The 19,250-nt window shown below is 39.4% G+C and overlaps 1 protein-coding gene across 3 annotated transcripts in view; it reads left to right on the forward strand.

Annotated features, from left to right (window-relative positions):
• ARAP2 (ArfGAP with RhoGAP domain, ankyrin repeat and PH domain 2) overlaps positions 1–19,250 on the forward strand; it is a 183,356-nt gene that overhangs the window by 130,938 nt on the left and 33,168 nt on the right. For all 3 annotated transcript variants that reach the window (XM_043438632.1, XM_043438634.1, XM_043438633.1), the window contains 2 exons: positions 3,501–3,618; positions 13,087–13,215. In XM_043438632.1, coding sequence (XP_043294567.1) covers positions 3,501–3,618; positions 13,087–13,215 — 247 coding nt within the window. The remainder of the gene's footprint in view (positions 1–3,500; positions 3,619–13,086; positions 13,216–19,250) is intronic.

Consider the following 19,250-nt stretch of genomic DNA (forward strand, 5'->3'; position numbering starts at 1 on the left):
TCTGAGTCTCTATCTTCTTACCTTTCTAATGGAAAATTACAGTATTTATGTAATAGCATTAATTTGAGGACTTGGTAAGATCCTGCAGGTAAAACGCTTAGCAGATATCATGGTACATAGTCAGTTCAGTTCAGTCGCTCAGTCGTGTCTGACTCTTTGCGACCCCGTGGACTGCAGCACACCAGGCCTCCCTATCCCTCACCAACTCCTAGAGTTCACTCAGATTCATGTCCATTGAGTCAACAATGCCATCCAACCATCGCGTCCTCTGTCATCCCCTTCTTCTCCTACCTTCAATCTTTCCCAGCATCAGGGTCTTTTCAAATGAGTCAGTTCTTGGCATGAGGTGGCCAAAGTATTGGAGTTTCAGCTTCAGCATCAGTCCTTCCATCTAACATTCAGGACTGATTTCCTTTCGGATGGACTGGTTGGATCTCCTTGCAGTCCAAGGGACTCTATCAAGAGTCTTCTCCAACACCACAGTACAAAAGCATCAATTCTTTGGCGCTCAGCTTTCTTTATAGTCCAACTCTGACATCTGTACATGACTACTGGAAAAACCATGGCCACATGGTACATAAGTGCTTAATAAACAACAACTAGTATAAACCCCACCCCTGTATCCTAGACTTTGTTGTTGTTTTGTTACTAAGTTGTGTCCGACTCTTTGCAACCCCCTGGCCCATACCCACCAGCCTCCTTTGTCCATGAGATTCTCCTGCCAAGAATCCTGGAGTGGGTAGCCATTCCCTTCTCCAGGGAATCTTCCCAACCCAGGGATTGAACCTGCATCTCCTGCATTGGCAGGTGGATTCTTTACTGCTGGGCCACCAGGAAAGCCGATCCTAGACTTTAGCTTCCAATATTTCAGTGTACTAGAATATGAAATAACTCTTCTTTTCCTTGGTAACTTTAGTTAACTATTTGTTTTGAATTTAAAAGATCCTTCTCATGTTACCATAGTCTGTACTTAGTCAGCCTTAAGAGAGTAAGACTGCTTTCTTTGTGCATAGGATAGACATGCTGCCATCTAACAGTAGGAATTCAGCTTTAGCTTCTTGGCTTTTTTAAAGTGCAAGATAAAACAGAGTCTTAACATTAAATATTTCTGGAATCTAGTTATGTCAAAGACACTGTAATATTTTATATATGTTTAATGATTACATACGGGGATATTCTCAGTTGGCACAGCGGTAAAGAATCCACCTGCAGGGCAGAAGACGCAGGTTCGACTGGATACCTGGGTCAGGAAGATCCCCTAGAGGAAGAAATGACAATCCATTCCAGGATGCTTGCCTGGACAATCCCATGGACAGAAGAGCCTGCTGGGGTTATAGCCCATGGGGTTGCAAAGGGCTGGACAGACTGAGTGACTAAGCACGCACACGCACAGATGATTACGTGTGATTCTTTCACAATGGTCACTCAGCTGTGGAACTGACAGGAGCTGCCTTGCGCTCCACGGCCACATCTGTCTGTTATGCTGAACATGTGATGTTGATCACAGGGGACATGAGGAAGTGGTAGAGATATCTCGGCCTAAGTCTGTTACTTACGCTGAAAGGGACAGTCGAAGCACATGACTTAAGTCCACTTACCCATAAACTCTTCACTAGTTCATTTTAATTTTACCTAATACAGCCATAACAAGTTATTAAAATTGAGCAAAATTCATACTTTAAGTATATTCACATAAAAGAGTATCTAGTTTCATCTACAAAAACTCTATAAATTCTCTTGAAAAACAGCAAAAACTATACAAAAATAAACATCCGGTTAGTGCTTAAGACTTTTCATAGCTCTTATATTTATTTCAGCCAGTCATTACCTCAACCCAAGGAGGTAGGTGAAGCAGGTGATGTCTCATGTTCATATGGGTAGAAATGGGAATTAATAACACTAAGGCCTGGATGCAAACATTAGTCATGATATTCCAAGTCTGATGTTCATTATATCGGTTTGTGTATCACTTAGAGTAATTAATTCCAAAGTGTGCTTTGTAGACTTCTAGGTGTTCTGAAGAGGGGCCTTGGGTATCACCTGGAACAAGGAAATGAGTTCCAATTTTCCATTCCTATGTCACCCTGAGGACCTCCCTGCTGACTATTTCACTAGTTTGGTCTCTCAGTAATTTATTTTTTTAAGGAAGGGCTATACATCTTAAAAAATTGTGAAGCCATTCTGATGAGTGACATCACTGAAGTCATTCATCTACTAAGGTTTCTACTCCTTAAAATTCTCTGCTTTTGCCATATGCTAGTTTTTTTTAAGGTTGTGCTACATTGAGCTTTTCTAAACAGCAAATAATGGACTTAACTGCATCATTAATATATTCCAAGTCAGTTAGTCGCTCAGTCATGTCCCAACTCTTTGTGACACCATGGACTGTAGCCCACTAGGCTCTCTCCAGTCAAGAATACTGGACTGGGTAGCCCTTCCCCTCTCCAACGGATCTTCCTGACCCAGGAATTGAACCCAGGTCTCCCGCTTTTCAGGCAGATTCTTTACCATCTGAGCCACCAGGGAAGCCTAATATATTCCAAAGGTATCACGAAATTCCACGAACTCCAAAAGACAGACTATATGAGTCACCTCTAATGAAAGATGTTTTATGTTATTTATATATGTGCAATATGCTTATGATCAATAAAGGACAGGAGAAATGTAAATGAGCACATTTTCTAAGAAATTTTTAATAGGTACATACTTGTACTGAAAATGTGGAAATGAGGTTGCAGCTGCAGTATTCTAATGCTTAAATCATGTTCTATTTGTTTAGCATGGTAACTAAATTCTGATTGGAGAAAGCCAACTTGCTTGTGGCCAGCATGCCTGTAAGACTGGTAGAAACGAAAACAGGAAGAAAACAAATGAAAAATCCCCAAAGTCCCTGAAGAAGGTGGTATGCTTATGCAGTGGCCCGGGGCTCTGAGACTCTCAGAGAGCCGGCCCCCAGGCTGACGCTGAAGACTCTGCCCTTGGCCTGAAAGCAGACTTTGGCGTCCCAGCATCTGTCACTTGGCATGGCGGGCCACACCACTAAACCTGGGGCTTTTGGCATGGTAGACAGCAGTCAGCTGTGTGTATATAATTTAGAGCCCAAACTGAATAACTGAGCCGTTCTGAACTCCTAGTTATAGAACTGAGTGAAAAGATTTTTGCCTAGAAGGCCATAGGATCCAATATCTGTGGAAGGTCTTTCTGAGTATGAATAGGTATATTCTTCCCTTTTTGAGTTATTTAATTGTTCACTGAGTTAAAAAAAAAAAAAGTCTTCCCGGTTATATGGGCACTTTTTACACATACATGAAAATGCATTACATTATGGAGAAGATCTGAATATGCTGTTTCCCCTAGGTGCTTAGAGAAACTAGTTAAATGTACTAAGAGGACACTTGTAGTATCTTTAGGTGGTAGATGGTGGGCAGGTGTTACCGCCCTAGCATAAGGCCACTTCTGTGTTTGACGTATGTTCTGAAGAAATTGTGCTTCTCTTGCAGATATCTCCTGTGATGGAAGCAGAAGAGTTAACTAATGACATATTAGCAATAAAAAACATAATTCCTACAAAAGATGATATCTGGGCCACATTTGAAGTCATAGAAAATGAAGAGCTTGGTAAGTGGTTCTCATGCTAGGAATTTTTAAATTCCTTAGAGTGTGAAGAAATGCTACTTTTGTGAAAAATCATTACTAACATTTTATGTTTTTCTAAAGTTTCACACCCTATTATGACTCCCCTTCTACTTCAGTGCATGCATTGATATATGTTCATGCTACTTGAGGTTGCCCTCCTATGATTTCATTATTAAAATAATTAGATTGTTTTATTGACTGTAAGTTTATAGTGTAAAACATTAGTCATGTATGTTGCTGCCTCAGGAAATAAGGCCTCATTTTTAAGAAGAGGCAGTGTTATTTGTAACAATATTCTAAATGTTACCACCACCATCTAGCTTATTCCACCTTATTCCTGTATGTTGCTTATTTAACAAGGATACAGATTTAAAAGATTATTATTTTAAAAGCTAATTTTGTTTTAAGCCTAGCAGAAGTTTCCTTTTTAGTTTTTTTCTTTTTCATCTATCTTTAGTGGAATGGATCAGATACTTTGTCATTTTTTTTAATCTCAGGTACAGAAGAATAAAGAGAGCTTTTAGAATGCGTTGACCACCCCAAGAATAATAAGCCTAACATTCTTACGACACCATCTGGTTTTAAAGACCTCTAGGGAAAAAAAAAAAAGATGCAGAATGTCTTTGTATCTTGACCATCTAGTCTAGTTGATACCTGCTTAGGTCTTGGGACTCTTTCAAGTATAGATGTCAAACTGCCAAAAGTAAAATCTTGCCACCTGCAAGCTCAATACAAAAATGAAAATTGAACATTAAAAATACCTCACTGTGTATTATTAAGAGTCTTATAATCAGTGTTAGAATGAAATGGGGTTATCAAATACTTTGTCTTTCATTGTTCCACCTTGATGTTTTTATTCCTTTATTCTTTTTATTGTGCATTATTCTTTAAAAATGTAATTTGTTTTAAAACACTACTTTCCAGTATTCATCGCCAGGATTCAGTGACACTGGTCCTTTGGCGTCAGTTCACACTGTCTCCCCCATAGTCAGGCCCAGTCTGGCCTCTCATAAAAGGTGTTTTGCCCAATGATTCCAACAACCCTCCGCCTGCCAAGTCCAGTGGATTTGCTTCTGGCTTTACTTTGCTCGTTCTCACTGTAGCATTGATTGCTAATGACCATTCCCTTTTACTTGAAACGCGTTCACTCTGTTTTCGTTGCTGCTTTGATTCTCTTCCTAGTGCTGGAATTATTTTATCTCATTTGTCAATTCTTCTTCCTCTGTCTATCCCCAAATAGTGAGTTTCTGCTGCTGCGCTGATCTTTTTTTTTTACCGTCTTTTCTCCTTTTGCTTTCTTTAGAAGACAGTCACTAAAGAAGACAATCACTTCTATACCTCGTGCTTGACTAACATACAAAAAGGTGTTGCGCAACTGCACCTTTATTCCTGCCCCTCTGGCCCCTAGTTTACTTCCTTTAAAACCCAGACTAAGGTTCCATCGCATTTGTCTTGTTGTTTTTGTTTGTTTTTTATGGTGCCTATCACATGGATTTATTTTTGTCTTTCTTGATGAGAGATCTTTAGAGGGAACAAGGGACTCTGTTTCTATCTCTAGGACAGTTTTTATCTCTGACAGCAGTGCCTAATAACAGTTGCTATACAATTAAAGTCTTCTGCATAAGTGAAGCACAATTTTGTATTACTGTATAGTTCAGTCATGGTAAAGTCTTGACTTTGGTTGTTTAATTTTAAGGAGAAGTGGGTAGGTTACCAGCTTCATTTGTGAGTAAAAGATAACTGTCAGCATTACTGCCTAAATTATCTTTGTAAATCACAAATAGGTTCATATTGTTGTAAAATCATTTAAAACCCTTTCATTATTGGGAAAAGACAGTCTCACCAATAAGCTGTACTGGAAAAACTGGACAGTCGCATGTAAAAGAATAAAATTAGAACGTTTTCTTACACTGTATACAAAAATTAATTTAAAATGGTTTCAAGACTTAAATGTAAGACCTGAAACCTTAACACTCCTAGAAGAGAATGTAGGCAGAACACTCTTTGACATAAATTGTAGCAATATGTTTTGGGTCTGTCTTCCAAGGCAAAAGTAATAAAAGAAAAAATAAATAGCACTGAAGAATTGATGCTTTTGAACTGTGGTGTTGGCGAAGACTCTTTGAGAGTCCCTTGGACTGCAAGGAGATCCAACCAGTCCATCCTAAAGGAGATCAGTCCTGAGTGTTCGCTGGAAGGATTGATGCTGAAGCTGAAACTCCAACACTTTAGCCACCTGATGTGAAGAGCTGACTCACTGGAAAAGACCCTGATGCTGGGAATGATTGAGGGCAGGAGGAGAAAGGGACGACAGAGGATGAGACGGTTGGATGGCATCACCATCTCAATGGATATGAGTTTGGGTGGACTCCGGAGTTGGTGATGGACAGGGAGGCCTGGCGTGCTGCAGTCCATGGGGTTGCAAAAATTCAGACATGCCTGAGCGACTGAACTGAACTGTATTAAACTTCATAGCTTGTATACAGCAAAGAAAACCATCAACAAAATGAAAAGACAGTCTACAGAATGGGAGAACGTATTTGCAAATCATACATCTGTTAAGAGGTTAATAGCCAAAATATCTAAAGAACCCCTACAAATCAATAACAACAACAACAACAAAAATCCACAAACAACTCAATTAAAAATGGGCAGAGGATCTGAATAGACATTTTTCCAAAGGAGACATGCAGATGGCCAACCAGCGCATGCAAAGATGCTCAGCATCACTAATCATCAGGGAAATGTGTTGCTAAATCAAAACCACGATGATCTATCATCTCACAGTTGTCAAAATGGCTGTCATCAAAAAGTCTATAAATAGCAAATGTTGGTGAGGATGTGAAGAAAAAAGAACCCTAGTATACTGTTGATTATTTAAATTGGTGCAGCCACTATGGAAAACAGCGTGGAGTTTCCTCAGAAAAACTAAGAATAGAATTACTGTCTGATCTAGCAGTTCCACTCATGGGTACATTATCTGGGAAAGACAAAAAATGTGATTTGAAAAGATACATGCTACCCAATGTTGATAGTGGCATTATTTACAAATATGCTTGTAGACGAGGAACCGCTGGGAGATCTCAAAGGCCTCCTTAGCTCTTAGATAGCGGATGGTCTCCTCTATGCTTCTGTTGCTGTTGATTTTTTAGGAAGTCAACAGCAGAACAATGAATCATGGATTTGGGGTAGGCATCCTCTCCCAACCCCTTATTCTCTCAAGGGCTGAGTTAAAGGATATCCCCATGTCTCAGTTCTGGAGGTCTGTGCCTTTGGGCATTTGTCCTCCAAAATGAGAGGAATAAGCCAGATAGGTGAGGATAGGAAGGAAATATATATATAGCTGGTACAGAGATTGCACTATATCTGGAAACACTCTTTTTAGATTTCTTCTGGGAAAATGAAGGGATGCTTATCCTGAAAATGACTAATTATCAGCTTGCATGTGCCAATTAGTATATCACAAATGGTAACATTGGAGTCAGGTGTTGTTTTTGTTTTTGTTTTTTTTTTTTTGGTTCCTTCTCACTAGTTAAAGAAAAGTTGATGAAAATATAAAAAGACTAGGAGGCTTCAAGCTGTTTTGACTGGTAAATGTCCAGGTATATAATCAAAGGAACACCCCATGTACATCAAGAAAGAGTACATCTGATGGAGTTAGGAATTCAGATTTGGCATGGTCTTAATGTTTGGTCAGCCATTCAAGTTGAAATTGCCAGAAGAGAAAACTAAGATTATTTTTACTGCTTTTAGAGGAACACAGCTAAGAAAGCAACAAAGGGACCTGTGATTATGTTGACTTACTGGAGCAGATGGGACCTGTGGAGCCACCTGACCTTCTGAAATGTTAAGAGCTTTGTTTCTAGTAACATGCAGGGAAGATAAAGTGAAATGTAAAAAGAAGATAAAAGTGAAGGCATTGGTAGTCCATAAGATTGTGGTTGATAGGAAGAATGTCAGCAGGGAATTGGTGCTTTTTCTAATGTAAATATAAACCCTCCAAGTAACCAAAGCAACCAAAAATAAATAAGTAAATGAATAAATAAGCAAGTGAACCAGAAGTGCTGATTTTATTTTCACTGTCTGTAAACTTTAAAACAACAGTTCTCTACCTAGTCATTTCCAATGCCTCCTTTGTATAATAGATTTTTTTTTGTTGTTCCCTTTACTATCTTGAGAGACTCTACTAGAGTGGGTAGCATTCCCTTCTCCAGGGGCTATTCCTGACCCAGGGATCAAAACCAGGTCTCCTGCATTGCAGGCAGAATTTTTTTACCATGTGAGCCCCCAGGGAAGCCCATATAAGTGCTCTGGGCTTCCTATATGATTGAATATAATGAAAACAGATTCTTAAGTTTATAATTGGAATTATCATAGATGGGATAGCTACAAATTCAGACTGATATAAGCATGTCAATTTGTGACTCATGTATCATTAGCAGAATTGCCATCACTGGTGAAATGGTGTCTTAGTTTGTTTAGCCTGCTGTTAACAGAATTGGGATCTTCCCTGGTGGTTCAGACGGTAAAGTATCTGCCTACAAGGTGGGTAGGCCCGGGTTTAATCCCTGGGTCGGGAAGATCCCCTGGAGAAGGAAATGGCAACCCACTCCAGTACTCTTGCCTGGAAAATCCCATGGATGGAGGAGACTGGCAGGCTACAGTCCATGGGGTTGCAAAGAGTCAGACATGACTGAGAGACTTCACTTCACTTCATAACAGAATTACACAGGAGAAATTTATTTGTTACATTTCTGGAGGCTAGGAAGTCCAAGACCAAAGTGCCAGCAGACTTGTTGCTTGGTGAGGACCTGCTTCTTGGATGAAAGATGGCCAGCTTTTCACTGAATCGTCGCATGATGAAATGGAACTTTGTGGGATTCCTTTTATATAAGAGCATCGAGCCCATTGGGGCTTCCCTGGTGGCTCAGTGTTAAAGAATCTGCCTGCCACTGCAGGAGACACAAGTTCAATCCCTGGGTCGGGGAGATCCTCTGGAGAAGAAAATGGCAACACATTCCAGTATTCTTGCCTGGGAAATCCCATGCACAAAGGAGCCTGGTGGGCTACAGTCCATGGGGTCACAAAGAGTCAGACACAACTTAGCAACTAAACAACAAACCCATTTAGCGGGGACTCTGCCCTCATGATTTAATCACCTCCCAAAGGCCCCTCCATCTAATACTGTCACATTGGGAATGATTTCAACCTGTGACTTGGGGGAGTGGGGAAACATCCAAGCCACAGCAGGTGAACAACTCTTAGCAAAATTCTGACAAAGCACGATTATTATTTTTTGTTTTTTTGCTTTTGTAGTAGTCAAGATTCATGGAAAAAATACATCATGTTAAATCCATATAAAATATTTTGAGAATTTATATTAAGGCTAGTTAGAGTCTAAGCTATTAGTTGATAAGTAGGATTTCCTTTGAAATGAGTGTCTGAGGCATTGGAAACGTGTACTAGACAGAAAACTAGTCTTTCTCTGTCTCATCCTTTGAACGATGCCAAGCGTTCTCGACCCACTGCCACCAGTGGGTCCTGATGGCGGCCATGGAGACAAGCTGAAACCCACCTCAGGAGGGGGTATCATTTTTTACCATACTTCCGGTATCTTAATGCTTCACTTTAAGAATGAACCGGTACCCTACCAATGTAGCACTCTACCCCTTAGATCCTTCACATGCTGAAACAAGTTAAGTGCTCATGGGGCCTCGTTTAAGTGGGCTTCCTCACCGAGAGGCTCAAGTTGGTGAAGTAGCTACTTTCAACACAGCAGCATCATAACAAAAGCTCTCTTTCTTCTCATATCTACCGTGACATGGAAGATCAGTTCATTTTTATTCAGAGTCTTTCTGGTCCTTCTCTTGATTGACAGGGTGCTGTCATCCTCTGAGAGACTTGCATGGCTCTAGATTTGACACTAAAATTTTAATTATTAAGGAAGTCATAATTGTCTCTGGAAATCCTATGTCATTACTGCCAGAAATTTAAGGATAATACCAATTGTTTCAGGTGGAAATGCACTGTTCTCTGTTTAACAAGGGAGGCCAGGTTTAATTCTACGGACAAGATTTTAAAATATTGAGAACACGACTTACCTAGCTAAAGAACCACCTCCACACCCTGTTCTTAAATAATTATGCTGAATTTTCAGCAAAAAAAATTTAATGCTGTAGATAGTGTGAGTGCATGCATGCTAAGTCACTACAGCCATGTCCCTCTCTTCATGACCCCGTAGACTGTAGCCCACCAGGTTCCTGTCTCCACGTGATTCTCCAGCCAAGAATACTGAAGTGCATTGCCATTCCCTCCTCCGGGGATAAATAGTGTACAAATCAGGTTTTGTTTTGTTTTGTTTTTTCCCCTAGTAATACCCTAATGCCAGCTGACTTATGTAATTTATCATGACAGATGGTTGTAAATGTAACTATTAACAAAAACTTGTTTACTTATAGGAATTTATATTCCAACAACATTTGATGACTCAGTCCATTTTCCCTCTTACCTCTTTTATAATTGTGTCATTTGACAGTCTGATAAGTATTTATCTTTTCATCCTATTTTTCAGCTCAGTTTTTATGCAGGAACTTGGGTCTTCAGGATTTTCATTCCCTTGAATTATTTAATATTGATGTGAAAAACATACTTGGCTAATTTTTGTAAATCTATATTTGCCTGCCTCTCTGCTGTGATATATTTCAGTATACCTAGGAGTACCTTTGAGGTTTCACTATTCTGTCTACTGGTAACAGTGACACTCTTCAATACAAATGTTCTAATATTTGGAGGTCTCATTACAAATTCTTATAATAAAGGAGAGTAAGCTTTTATTTCAATCCAGGTAGTTTTGCGGTTAAGAATAGCATTCCTACCTCCAAGCCAACTGCAGTATGATGAATTTCCTGACATAAAGGATGTCAAAACTATCTTATTTCCTTACTATCTTCTCACTAAGGATAGGAAAGTGAAGGACAAAGTGTGAATTGACATTGTTTTTCACTTTGCCTATATTACCTTTTGTCCTCAGAAATATCTTGGTGAGTTGATACTTTTTCCCCAAAATTACATATGTGAAAATCATCATGGGGAGGTTTACATATCTGTACAAAGTAAAACCAAGTGTAATACTTATGATTTGGAGCTTGGGGCTATAAAGTCAGATAGATTTGAGAATCAAATCTCTGTCCCTCACTTGAAGCAGCTGTTTGATTTTAGGCAAGTAGATGAACGTCTCTGATTCTTGGGTTCTTTTACATGTATATAAATAATGATAATTTATAATGAAGTGTGTTGTAAGAGTTGAAAACAGCAGCTGATATAAGGTAGCCAGTATATATTATGTTGATACATAGTTATTCTAGAAATGGCAACTGTTAACAGGATAAGTAGTGTCCCATGATTTTTGCCAAACTGTTTATAAATTTATTTTAAAAAACAGGATTAATGTAGCACAAAAGATTTTGCCTGATTTTCAAAGAAGTATATATGTCTGCTTGTCCATTTACAATTATTTACTGTTCATTTCTGGATTACCATAGAAATTTGTAAGGTATTTTATCCCCCAAGTATTTATTATTGAACATCTATTATGTACTCAGCACTCTGCTTTGTGAAAGGGATATATTTATAAATAAGAAATAGGTTTGTCTCCAAGATGTATGACTTAGTTGCCCTGGTTTTTTTGTTGTTGTTGTTTGCAATCACCATCACAATGCCTAGGCTTGCACCAAGATGCACAGAATGCAGAACTGCATTTCATTGTACTGAAGAGGAAGCAAAAAATCTAGTTATTTACACTGGAAGGAAAAAAAACAAGTTCCAGAATGCTGTGCTAATAAAAGGGAGACCAGTACTAAAGAGAATGTGATACAATTGGTCTTTTTTATTACTTGTGACTTATGTGTATAGCATGGGTAATATACAAATGTGATGCTGTTGACATAGACTTTGAAGTTTGTTATTGGCATTACTACTTTAACCAAAAACAAAAGCCCTAGTAGGAGGTTATGAAAGAGTCGAGTTGACTTATAAAGGCTGTGGTACCAGGAAGCTTACATCAGCATCTTCACACTAGAGCTTATGTTCTTGCTCTTCTCAGTACACTATGAAAAGACTTGATTTTTTCTCCCCCAGCATATGCTTCTGTTACAAGATTTTATTAAGTGATTGGAATGTTTTGACTAGGCTTCCCAGGTGGCACTAGTGGGAAAGAAGCCACCTGCCAATGCAGGAGACTCGGGTTCGATCCCTAGGTTGGGAGGAGGACATGACAACTCACCCCAGTATTCTTGCCTGGAAAATCCCATGGACAAAGGATACTGGCTGGCTACAGTTCATGGGGTTGCAAAGAGTCAGACGTGACTGAGCACGCATGTATGCACACATGCATATTTTGATCAGCAAAAAACTTTCCTATGAAATTTTGATTGTAATTCTAAAAACCTGTGGGGTTTTTTGGTTAGTTAACTCTATGCTAAGAACTTGTGATATATTTGAAAGTATGGCTGCATAAAACAGAATATATATGGATGAGTATTTATCAAGGAGAAACTGTGAAGATGTGATCAACTTTTTGCTTGTTATCCTATTATATGAACTGTTAATGGATAATATTGCTGCATAATGTTTCTGATTGATATTTCCACTAATAAACAGAGATTACTCAGTACTGTTTGCTAAAGATTATCTTCTGTTCTTTTTGAAGTTATACTTTATAATTTCATACAAGTTGATTATCAGCTATAAGTTGTTCAGTAGTGTTGATCAGAAATTACGCTAGTCCTGTTGGGATACACAAAGGATTTATACTTAGTACTGGACCAATTACTAGTACTTTTACAATTATTTAATTGTATATGCAAACAGGCATTTTTGCATAAGCAAACCAGAATGTTGTTTAAATTAAAAAGTAGAGTAATTCACTAACTGAGATTTTTATCTGAAGAATGCTCTGCTCTGCTGTGCCAAATCGCTCAGTCGTGACTGACTCTCTGCGACCCCATGGACTGTATGTAGCCCACCAGGCTCCTCTGTCCATGGAAATTCTCCAGGCAAGAATACTTGAGTGGGTTGCCATGCCTTCCTCCAGGGGATCTTCCCAACCCAGGAATCGAACCCGGTTTCCTGCATTGCAGGCGGATTCTTTACCAGCTGAGCTACCAGGGAAGCCCCATCTAAAGAATAACACCTCTGAATTTTTTTAAATGTAGTTTAATAACACACAGATGTCTCTGCACAGATTTATTTACACAGTGAATTTTATTACATGATTAATGCTGTTCCAGGTCTTAGGGTATCCTGTCTGTAGTCCTAGCACTATTCTTGTGTACTATAAGATACAGTCATGCTTGTTATAATGCACAGAGCTTTTTAAAAGGACATTTTAAATTTTATAATAAAAAATGGTAACATTTTTTGGTAACTTGATTTTGTTTATTTTTTTTGCAGAACGTCCTCTTCACTACACGGAAAATGTGTTGGAACAGGTGCTTCGATGGAGCTCATTAGCTGAACCTGGCTCTGCTTATCTTGTAGTGAAGAGATTCTTAACCACTGACACGATTAAGCACTACAATGGTAGGTGCTGCTATTTCACATGTCCAACTATGATTGAAAATTCAAGTGGTTAAAGGACAATTACTATGGCACAAGTCTTACTTGAAAATGTAAAAAATGGGTAGCTAAATGCAGAATCTACTAACATGTTATTGCAGAATAGAAAGAATATATAGACCAAGTGCCACGATCAGATTTTCCCGGTGGGTAGCACCATGATATTAGTTGGTTAATTTGATAGTATCACGTTAAACATTCTGCAGGAATGATTCTTTTTAAGTTTTTGTTTGTTTGTTTTATAGTCATGCTTGGGTGTTTTCCTAATTTTTGGATAGATGGTGAATCATCCTGAGTTATGTTTACATTTGAAAGTTCTCTGGGCACTCAAGAAGTGCAAGCTCTGAGATTGTGTGCTTGTTAAAATTCTCACCTATTTTGCCATAATATTGGAAAACAAATATAAAAAAATACTTTTAATAATGGTATTTGCCATCCAACTGGGAAAAGACATGTACACATGTAAGGTTAAGTCAGAAGTTAGCTAACATGGGGGAACGATGTTTGACATATCAGAAAACTTTCATTTTGAAACTTTTTTTGTTATGTTGACATTAGCTGACAGATTAGAAAGAGATTTTCTGGCACAGTCTATAAACCAACTCCGAAAGCAGAGGATTCAAATTTTATTAGATGAAATTTACCACAGCTTTTCTAATTCACATTCATAATAACCATTACTATTTATTAATCATGTATTTTATTAACTGAGCTCCTTACATACCAAAACTCATTTAGAACTTTTTTTTTAACCTTTCCATGAGTTATATTATCATTTGAATTTTACAAATGAGGAAAGAGCTCAAAGAAATTAAGTAACTTGCCTCCAGTTCACATATTTATTAAATCCAGTAAGTCTCCTACATATGAATGTGCAAGATGCGAACTTTCAAAAATGTGAATGTGCCTTTGCATGTCCAATCACGTAAGTTAGTTCCTGCGTCTGGCATACACTGTCCCATGCATACAACCTCTACCATTGGCTTTGCTTTTGTGCACTTTACTGTACTGTATAGAGTAAGCAGTACAGCATCTTTATTTCAAGCCCACGGTGTCTGGAAGCAAAGCCTAAAAGCAGCAGTGATGTAACGGTACTGCTAGTCTGTGCCAAGTGATAACCATGGAAACAAAAGTGAAAACAATTGAGAGAGTGGAGCGAGGTGAAAAGATGATAGACATTGCTCATTCTTATGACTTGAATTGTTTGACCATTGGCACAATTCTAAAGAGCAAGGACAAGATCATGGAACATGTGAAGTCTGCTGTGCGATGATGTCAACGATAATACCAAGGAAACGGGCAAGAGGGATGGAGAAGATGGAGAACCTTCTCGGTGTGTGGATGCAGGATCAGCATCAGCGTGGAGGGCCACGCAGTTTAATGCCGATTCAAGAGAAAGTGAAAAGCCTTTATGAAGGTTTGAAGAAGAAATACGGTGAAAATTAGAGGGTGTATTTTTTAATGTTAGCAACAGCTGGTTTCATCAGTTCAAGGCTAGAGCCAACCTTCACAACATAAAAGTGACTAGGCAGTGAGTGCAGATACTGTAGCTTTCTGGGAATTTCCTGAAATACTTTAGGGAATTACTGCTGAAGACACATGTTTACCCAAGCAGGTTTTTAATATGGACAAGACAGGGCTGTACTGGAAGAGGATGCCAGACTGAAGTTACATCTGTACGGAGAAAAGTTGATGCCAGGCTATAAAGCAGCAAAGGATAGGCTAACTCTGTTGTTTGGTGGCAATGCTTCTGATATCAAGCTGAGACCTCTCTTAGTTTATCATTCAGAGAAACCAAGAGCCCTTAAAAACATAGCCAGGGGCTCTCTTCCTATTGTGTGAAAGAGTAACCCCAAAGCCTGGGTTACACAGGGCATCTTCCAAGATAGATTTTTCCACCACAGTATCCCAAAGGGAGAGAAATATTACTTGAAGGACGTCCCATTCAACATTCTTTTGTGGCTTGACAGTGCTCCAGGCCACTCCCCACTCATGGACAGTTTTCATCCCATCTTCAAAGCAGTGCATCTTCCACTGAATACTATGTTGCTCACCCAACCTGTGAACCATTATAGCAACGTTCAAGAAATATTACTTATGACACAGTCTTCATCAGGCAGTAAGGTAAATGATGAATCAGGGACAACCTTGAAACAATTTTGGAAGGACTCTAACATCTACAAGGCCATTAATTTGTTTTTACTTCCCTTGGCGTGAGGTTACTGCTGTCACTGTGAATGGATTTTGGGAGAACATTTGCCTACAATTTGTTGACGATTTTGTTGGATTTGAGAAGGTAGATGAGGAGTCCATCTTTGGCAACTTAGTGACCCTCAGTGAGAAGCTGAAGCTAGATCTGCAAAAAGATAACTTCATTGAACTTGCTGTGCAACGCAAGGGGCTTGTTAATGAAGACCTGATGGAATTGGAGTCCCAGAAAAACAATGAAGAGAGACCAGGGAAAGAAAAAGTAATTGAAGAACCGAAGAGAGTCACAATTCAGGAAATGGCAAGGGGTTCTCTTTATTTGAGGAGTTTTTAAGGCACCAGACTCAACATAGAATGGTACACAATCTTGCAACAGCCATTCAGAATGCAGTGCAGGGCTACCATGCCACCTATGATGAGAAAAAAAAAAAAAAAGAGCTACCACCCAGCCATTACTGGATTGTTTTTTCAAGAGAGTAGATGGAATTGAATCCAGCAAGGAAGCAGAACCTGTGCCATCATCAGGCATGAGTGAAATTTCAGCTTTCCCTCTGCCTCCTATTGCTGATGGTCCTCCAGCTGTACCATCTCCCACCTCTTCTCCCTCCTCCATTAGTTAATTCTTCTTGCCTGTTTATTCCATGCCAGCCCCTGTATGCCAGCCGTTGTACTGTACCTTTCAAGGTACTGTACTGTAAGATTAAAAATGTTTTATTTTTGACTTTGTTTTTTATGTATGATTTGTGTCAAAAATATTATACACCTATTATAGCACAGTCCTGCATAGCTCATTGGGTTGGGTACCTAGGCTAACTTTGTTGGGCTTATGAACAAATTGGACTTATGAATGTGCTCTGGGAACAGAGCCCCTTTGTATGTAGTGGCTTACCATACTGGATTTGCGTACAGGTTAGTTTTACTAAGTTGGGGAGGTTGGTACAGCTCTTAAATGTGGTAAAGCTAACTGGTACTATTGCAGACTCTTAACTAGTAGTGACAAGTCAGCAAGTTCTTAATTGTACCAGACTAGTCTGATACGTTTCTGTTTTCATGATGATGCTTTGGTATGTTCTGGCTACTACACCAAACTACAGTAGACTGGGTGGCTCACGGTATATGTGTGCTCAGTCGTGTCCAACTCTTTGTGACCCCATGGACTGTAGCCCACCAGGCTCCTCTGTCCATGAAATTTTCCAGGCAAGAATACAGGAGCGGGTTGCCATTTGCTTGTCCAGGGAATCTTCCTAATTCAGGGATCGAACCTGAGTCTCTTGCATCTCCTGCTTTGGCAGATGGATGGCTTATAAACAGAAATTAATCTCTCACATTCTGAAGACTAGAAGTCTAACGTCAGATGTCAGCCTGGGCAAGTTCTGGTGAGAGTCCTCTTCCAGGCTACAGATGGGGACTTCTTGTATCCTCCCAGGGTGGGGAGCAGAGGGAGGTAGCAAGTTCTCTGTGACTCTTTGTTGTGGTGGTTCTTTAATTGCTAAGTCATATCCAGCTCCTTGTGACCCTATGGGTTGTAGCCTGCCAGGCTCCTCTGTCCATGGGATTTCCCAGGCAAGGATACTGAAGTGGGTTGCCATTTTCTACTCTAGGGGATCTCCCCCCACCACCCAGGTATACCCAGCATTTCCTGCATTGGCTCCGAGTTCTTTACCACTGAGCCCTCAGGGAAGCCCCTCTGTGACTCTTTCAAGGACGTGAGTCCCATTCCTGAAGATCCCACCCTCATGACCTCATCTAATCCTAATTACCTCCCAAAGGCCCCAGACCTCCTAATACTGTGTAGGTAGATTTCAACACATGAATTTGGGGAAGCATAAATATTGGGTCCTAACTCTACCCTTCATATCTTATAATTATATAAAAGTATTTTTACAAAATGCAAACTTCTTTGTCATTCTGGTCTTATTAGCATCTAAATAGAACAGGTGTTCATTTTGCTGTAGAAATTAACCTGTTAGACACCTTTACCTTATTTAATTTCTTTCTTCCTCCTACATATGATTTTGATTACGTCCTCCACATACTGCTTAAGGATTGCAGGAGAAGTTCTCTCTAGTCATATGACAGTCTTCCCTGTCATATAGCAGTGGTCCTTGGGTGGTGGACGCTTTTGTCCTCCAGGGACACTTGGCAATATCTGGAGATATTTCTGTCACACTGGGTTGAGGCGGGGGGGAGGCTTCTGGTATATAATGGTTAGAGACCAGACATGCTGCTAAACATCCTACAATACACAGGAAATCTCTTTACAACAAAGAATAATCTGGCCGAAAAAGTCAGTGGTGTCATGCTGAGAATCTCTGATTTAGATAATGTATGAAATCTGGTCTAGCTCATAAATTCGGTAATTCTTTCATTTTAATGTTGAGATAAATGTTTTGACCTTATGAACGAAGTCCTGTCAACATTATAAAATATATTAAAGGTTCTCATGGTTTTTCTTTTAGAAAATAAGTGATATTTTCATATTTTGGGGTGAGAATTTTAATGTTTTAATATTCCTCTAAAATGTCTCTAAATTCTCCATGTTGCAAAATATTTAAAATCCCACACTTATATATAATAACTTGGGTTCCCAGGTGGCACAGCGGTAAAGAATCTGCCTGCCAATGCAGGAGACGCAGGTTCAATAACTGGGTCAGGAAGATCCCCTGGAGGAGGAAATGGCAACCCACTCCAGTATTCTTGCCTGGAGAATCCCATGGACAGAGGAGCCTGGTGGGCTACAGTCCATGAGGTCTCAAAGAGTCAGACTCGACTGGGCACATACACACAGACATAATAACTTAGTTCTTACTTGAATGCTAATAGACTAGCCACTTGAATAAAACCAGACGAGAATAAGATCTTAATGTTAGATTGAGCGAATTTAGAGCAATCACATATAAGTAAAATCTTTCTGTTGTTTAAGGGCAAGAAGAAGTGGTTGAGTGACAGACTGTTAATTGGCTCTACCTACAAACTGGGTAGGAAGATTGGGCATGGGATGCCTCACCTATTGTATATTTCCTCTTCTGGGGATTATGACTCCATCCTGTCATGAAAGCATAAAGCTTCTGTAAGGTCTAGATAAAGCAACTTTCATAAAACCTGGGAATCCAAGCAATGGAAAGCAGCTTACGTGAGAGTTTCAGCGACTTGGATGGTGGAGTATTCTCTAGAGTAACATGTCAGCAACTCTTGCGTTACTGTCTTATCTCCTGCATTCCTGTGACAGGGTGGGAACTGTGAAACTTACCTCTGCCCTGCACCCTCCTCCCTCCGTTCAGCAAACCAGTACGCACCTTGCTATTATGATAGCTGCAGTTCTTTCTACCAGGAAATTATGTCCCTCTGCATGAAAAAAAAAAAAAGTTTTAGAGTAACCCCCTCAGGAAATACATTTATTAGGCTATTTCAGGTTAGTAGTTATGTATATTTTTGGTCAAAAACAGGGTGTTTTTAATGAGAGCTTGATTTATATTCAGATTGTTGAAGTAAAATAATCTTTTTCATTATGGTTGGTTCTGCATCTGTCTTCTTTTAGGACTGTCATTTTAAAGAAGGTTTGGCCTATTGTTTGTTTTTAAAAACAATTTCTTCAGCCATCATTTTTTTTCCCAGTTGTGTCTCACAGCATCCTGGGCTTGCAAGTACTACTTATGGGGTGCCCCGTGTTGTAGATTTTAGGTTGGCTAGGTGTGCAGTCTACTTGCCTCTGTCTTGGCAAATGTCTCCTAAATCAATCACAGGGACCACTTTCTCCAGAATTATTGCTTCATTCATTACATGCACTACTC

The sequence above is a fragment of the Cervus canadensis genome, chromosome 19 (assembly GCF_019320065.1).
Source record: "Cervus canadensis isolate Bull #8, Minnesota chromosome 19, ASM1932006v1, whole genome shotgun sequence".
In the NCBI taxonomy this organism is placed as follows: Eukaryota; Metazoa; Chordata; class Mammalia; order Artiodactyla; family Cervidae; genus Cervus; species Cervus canadensis.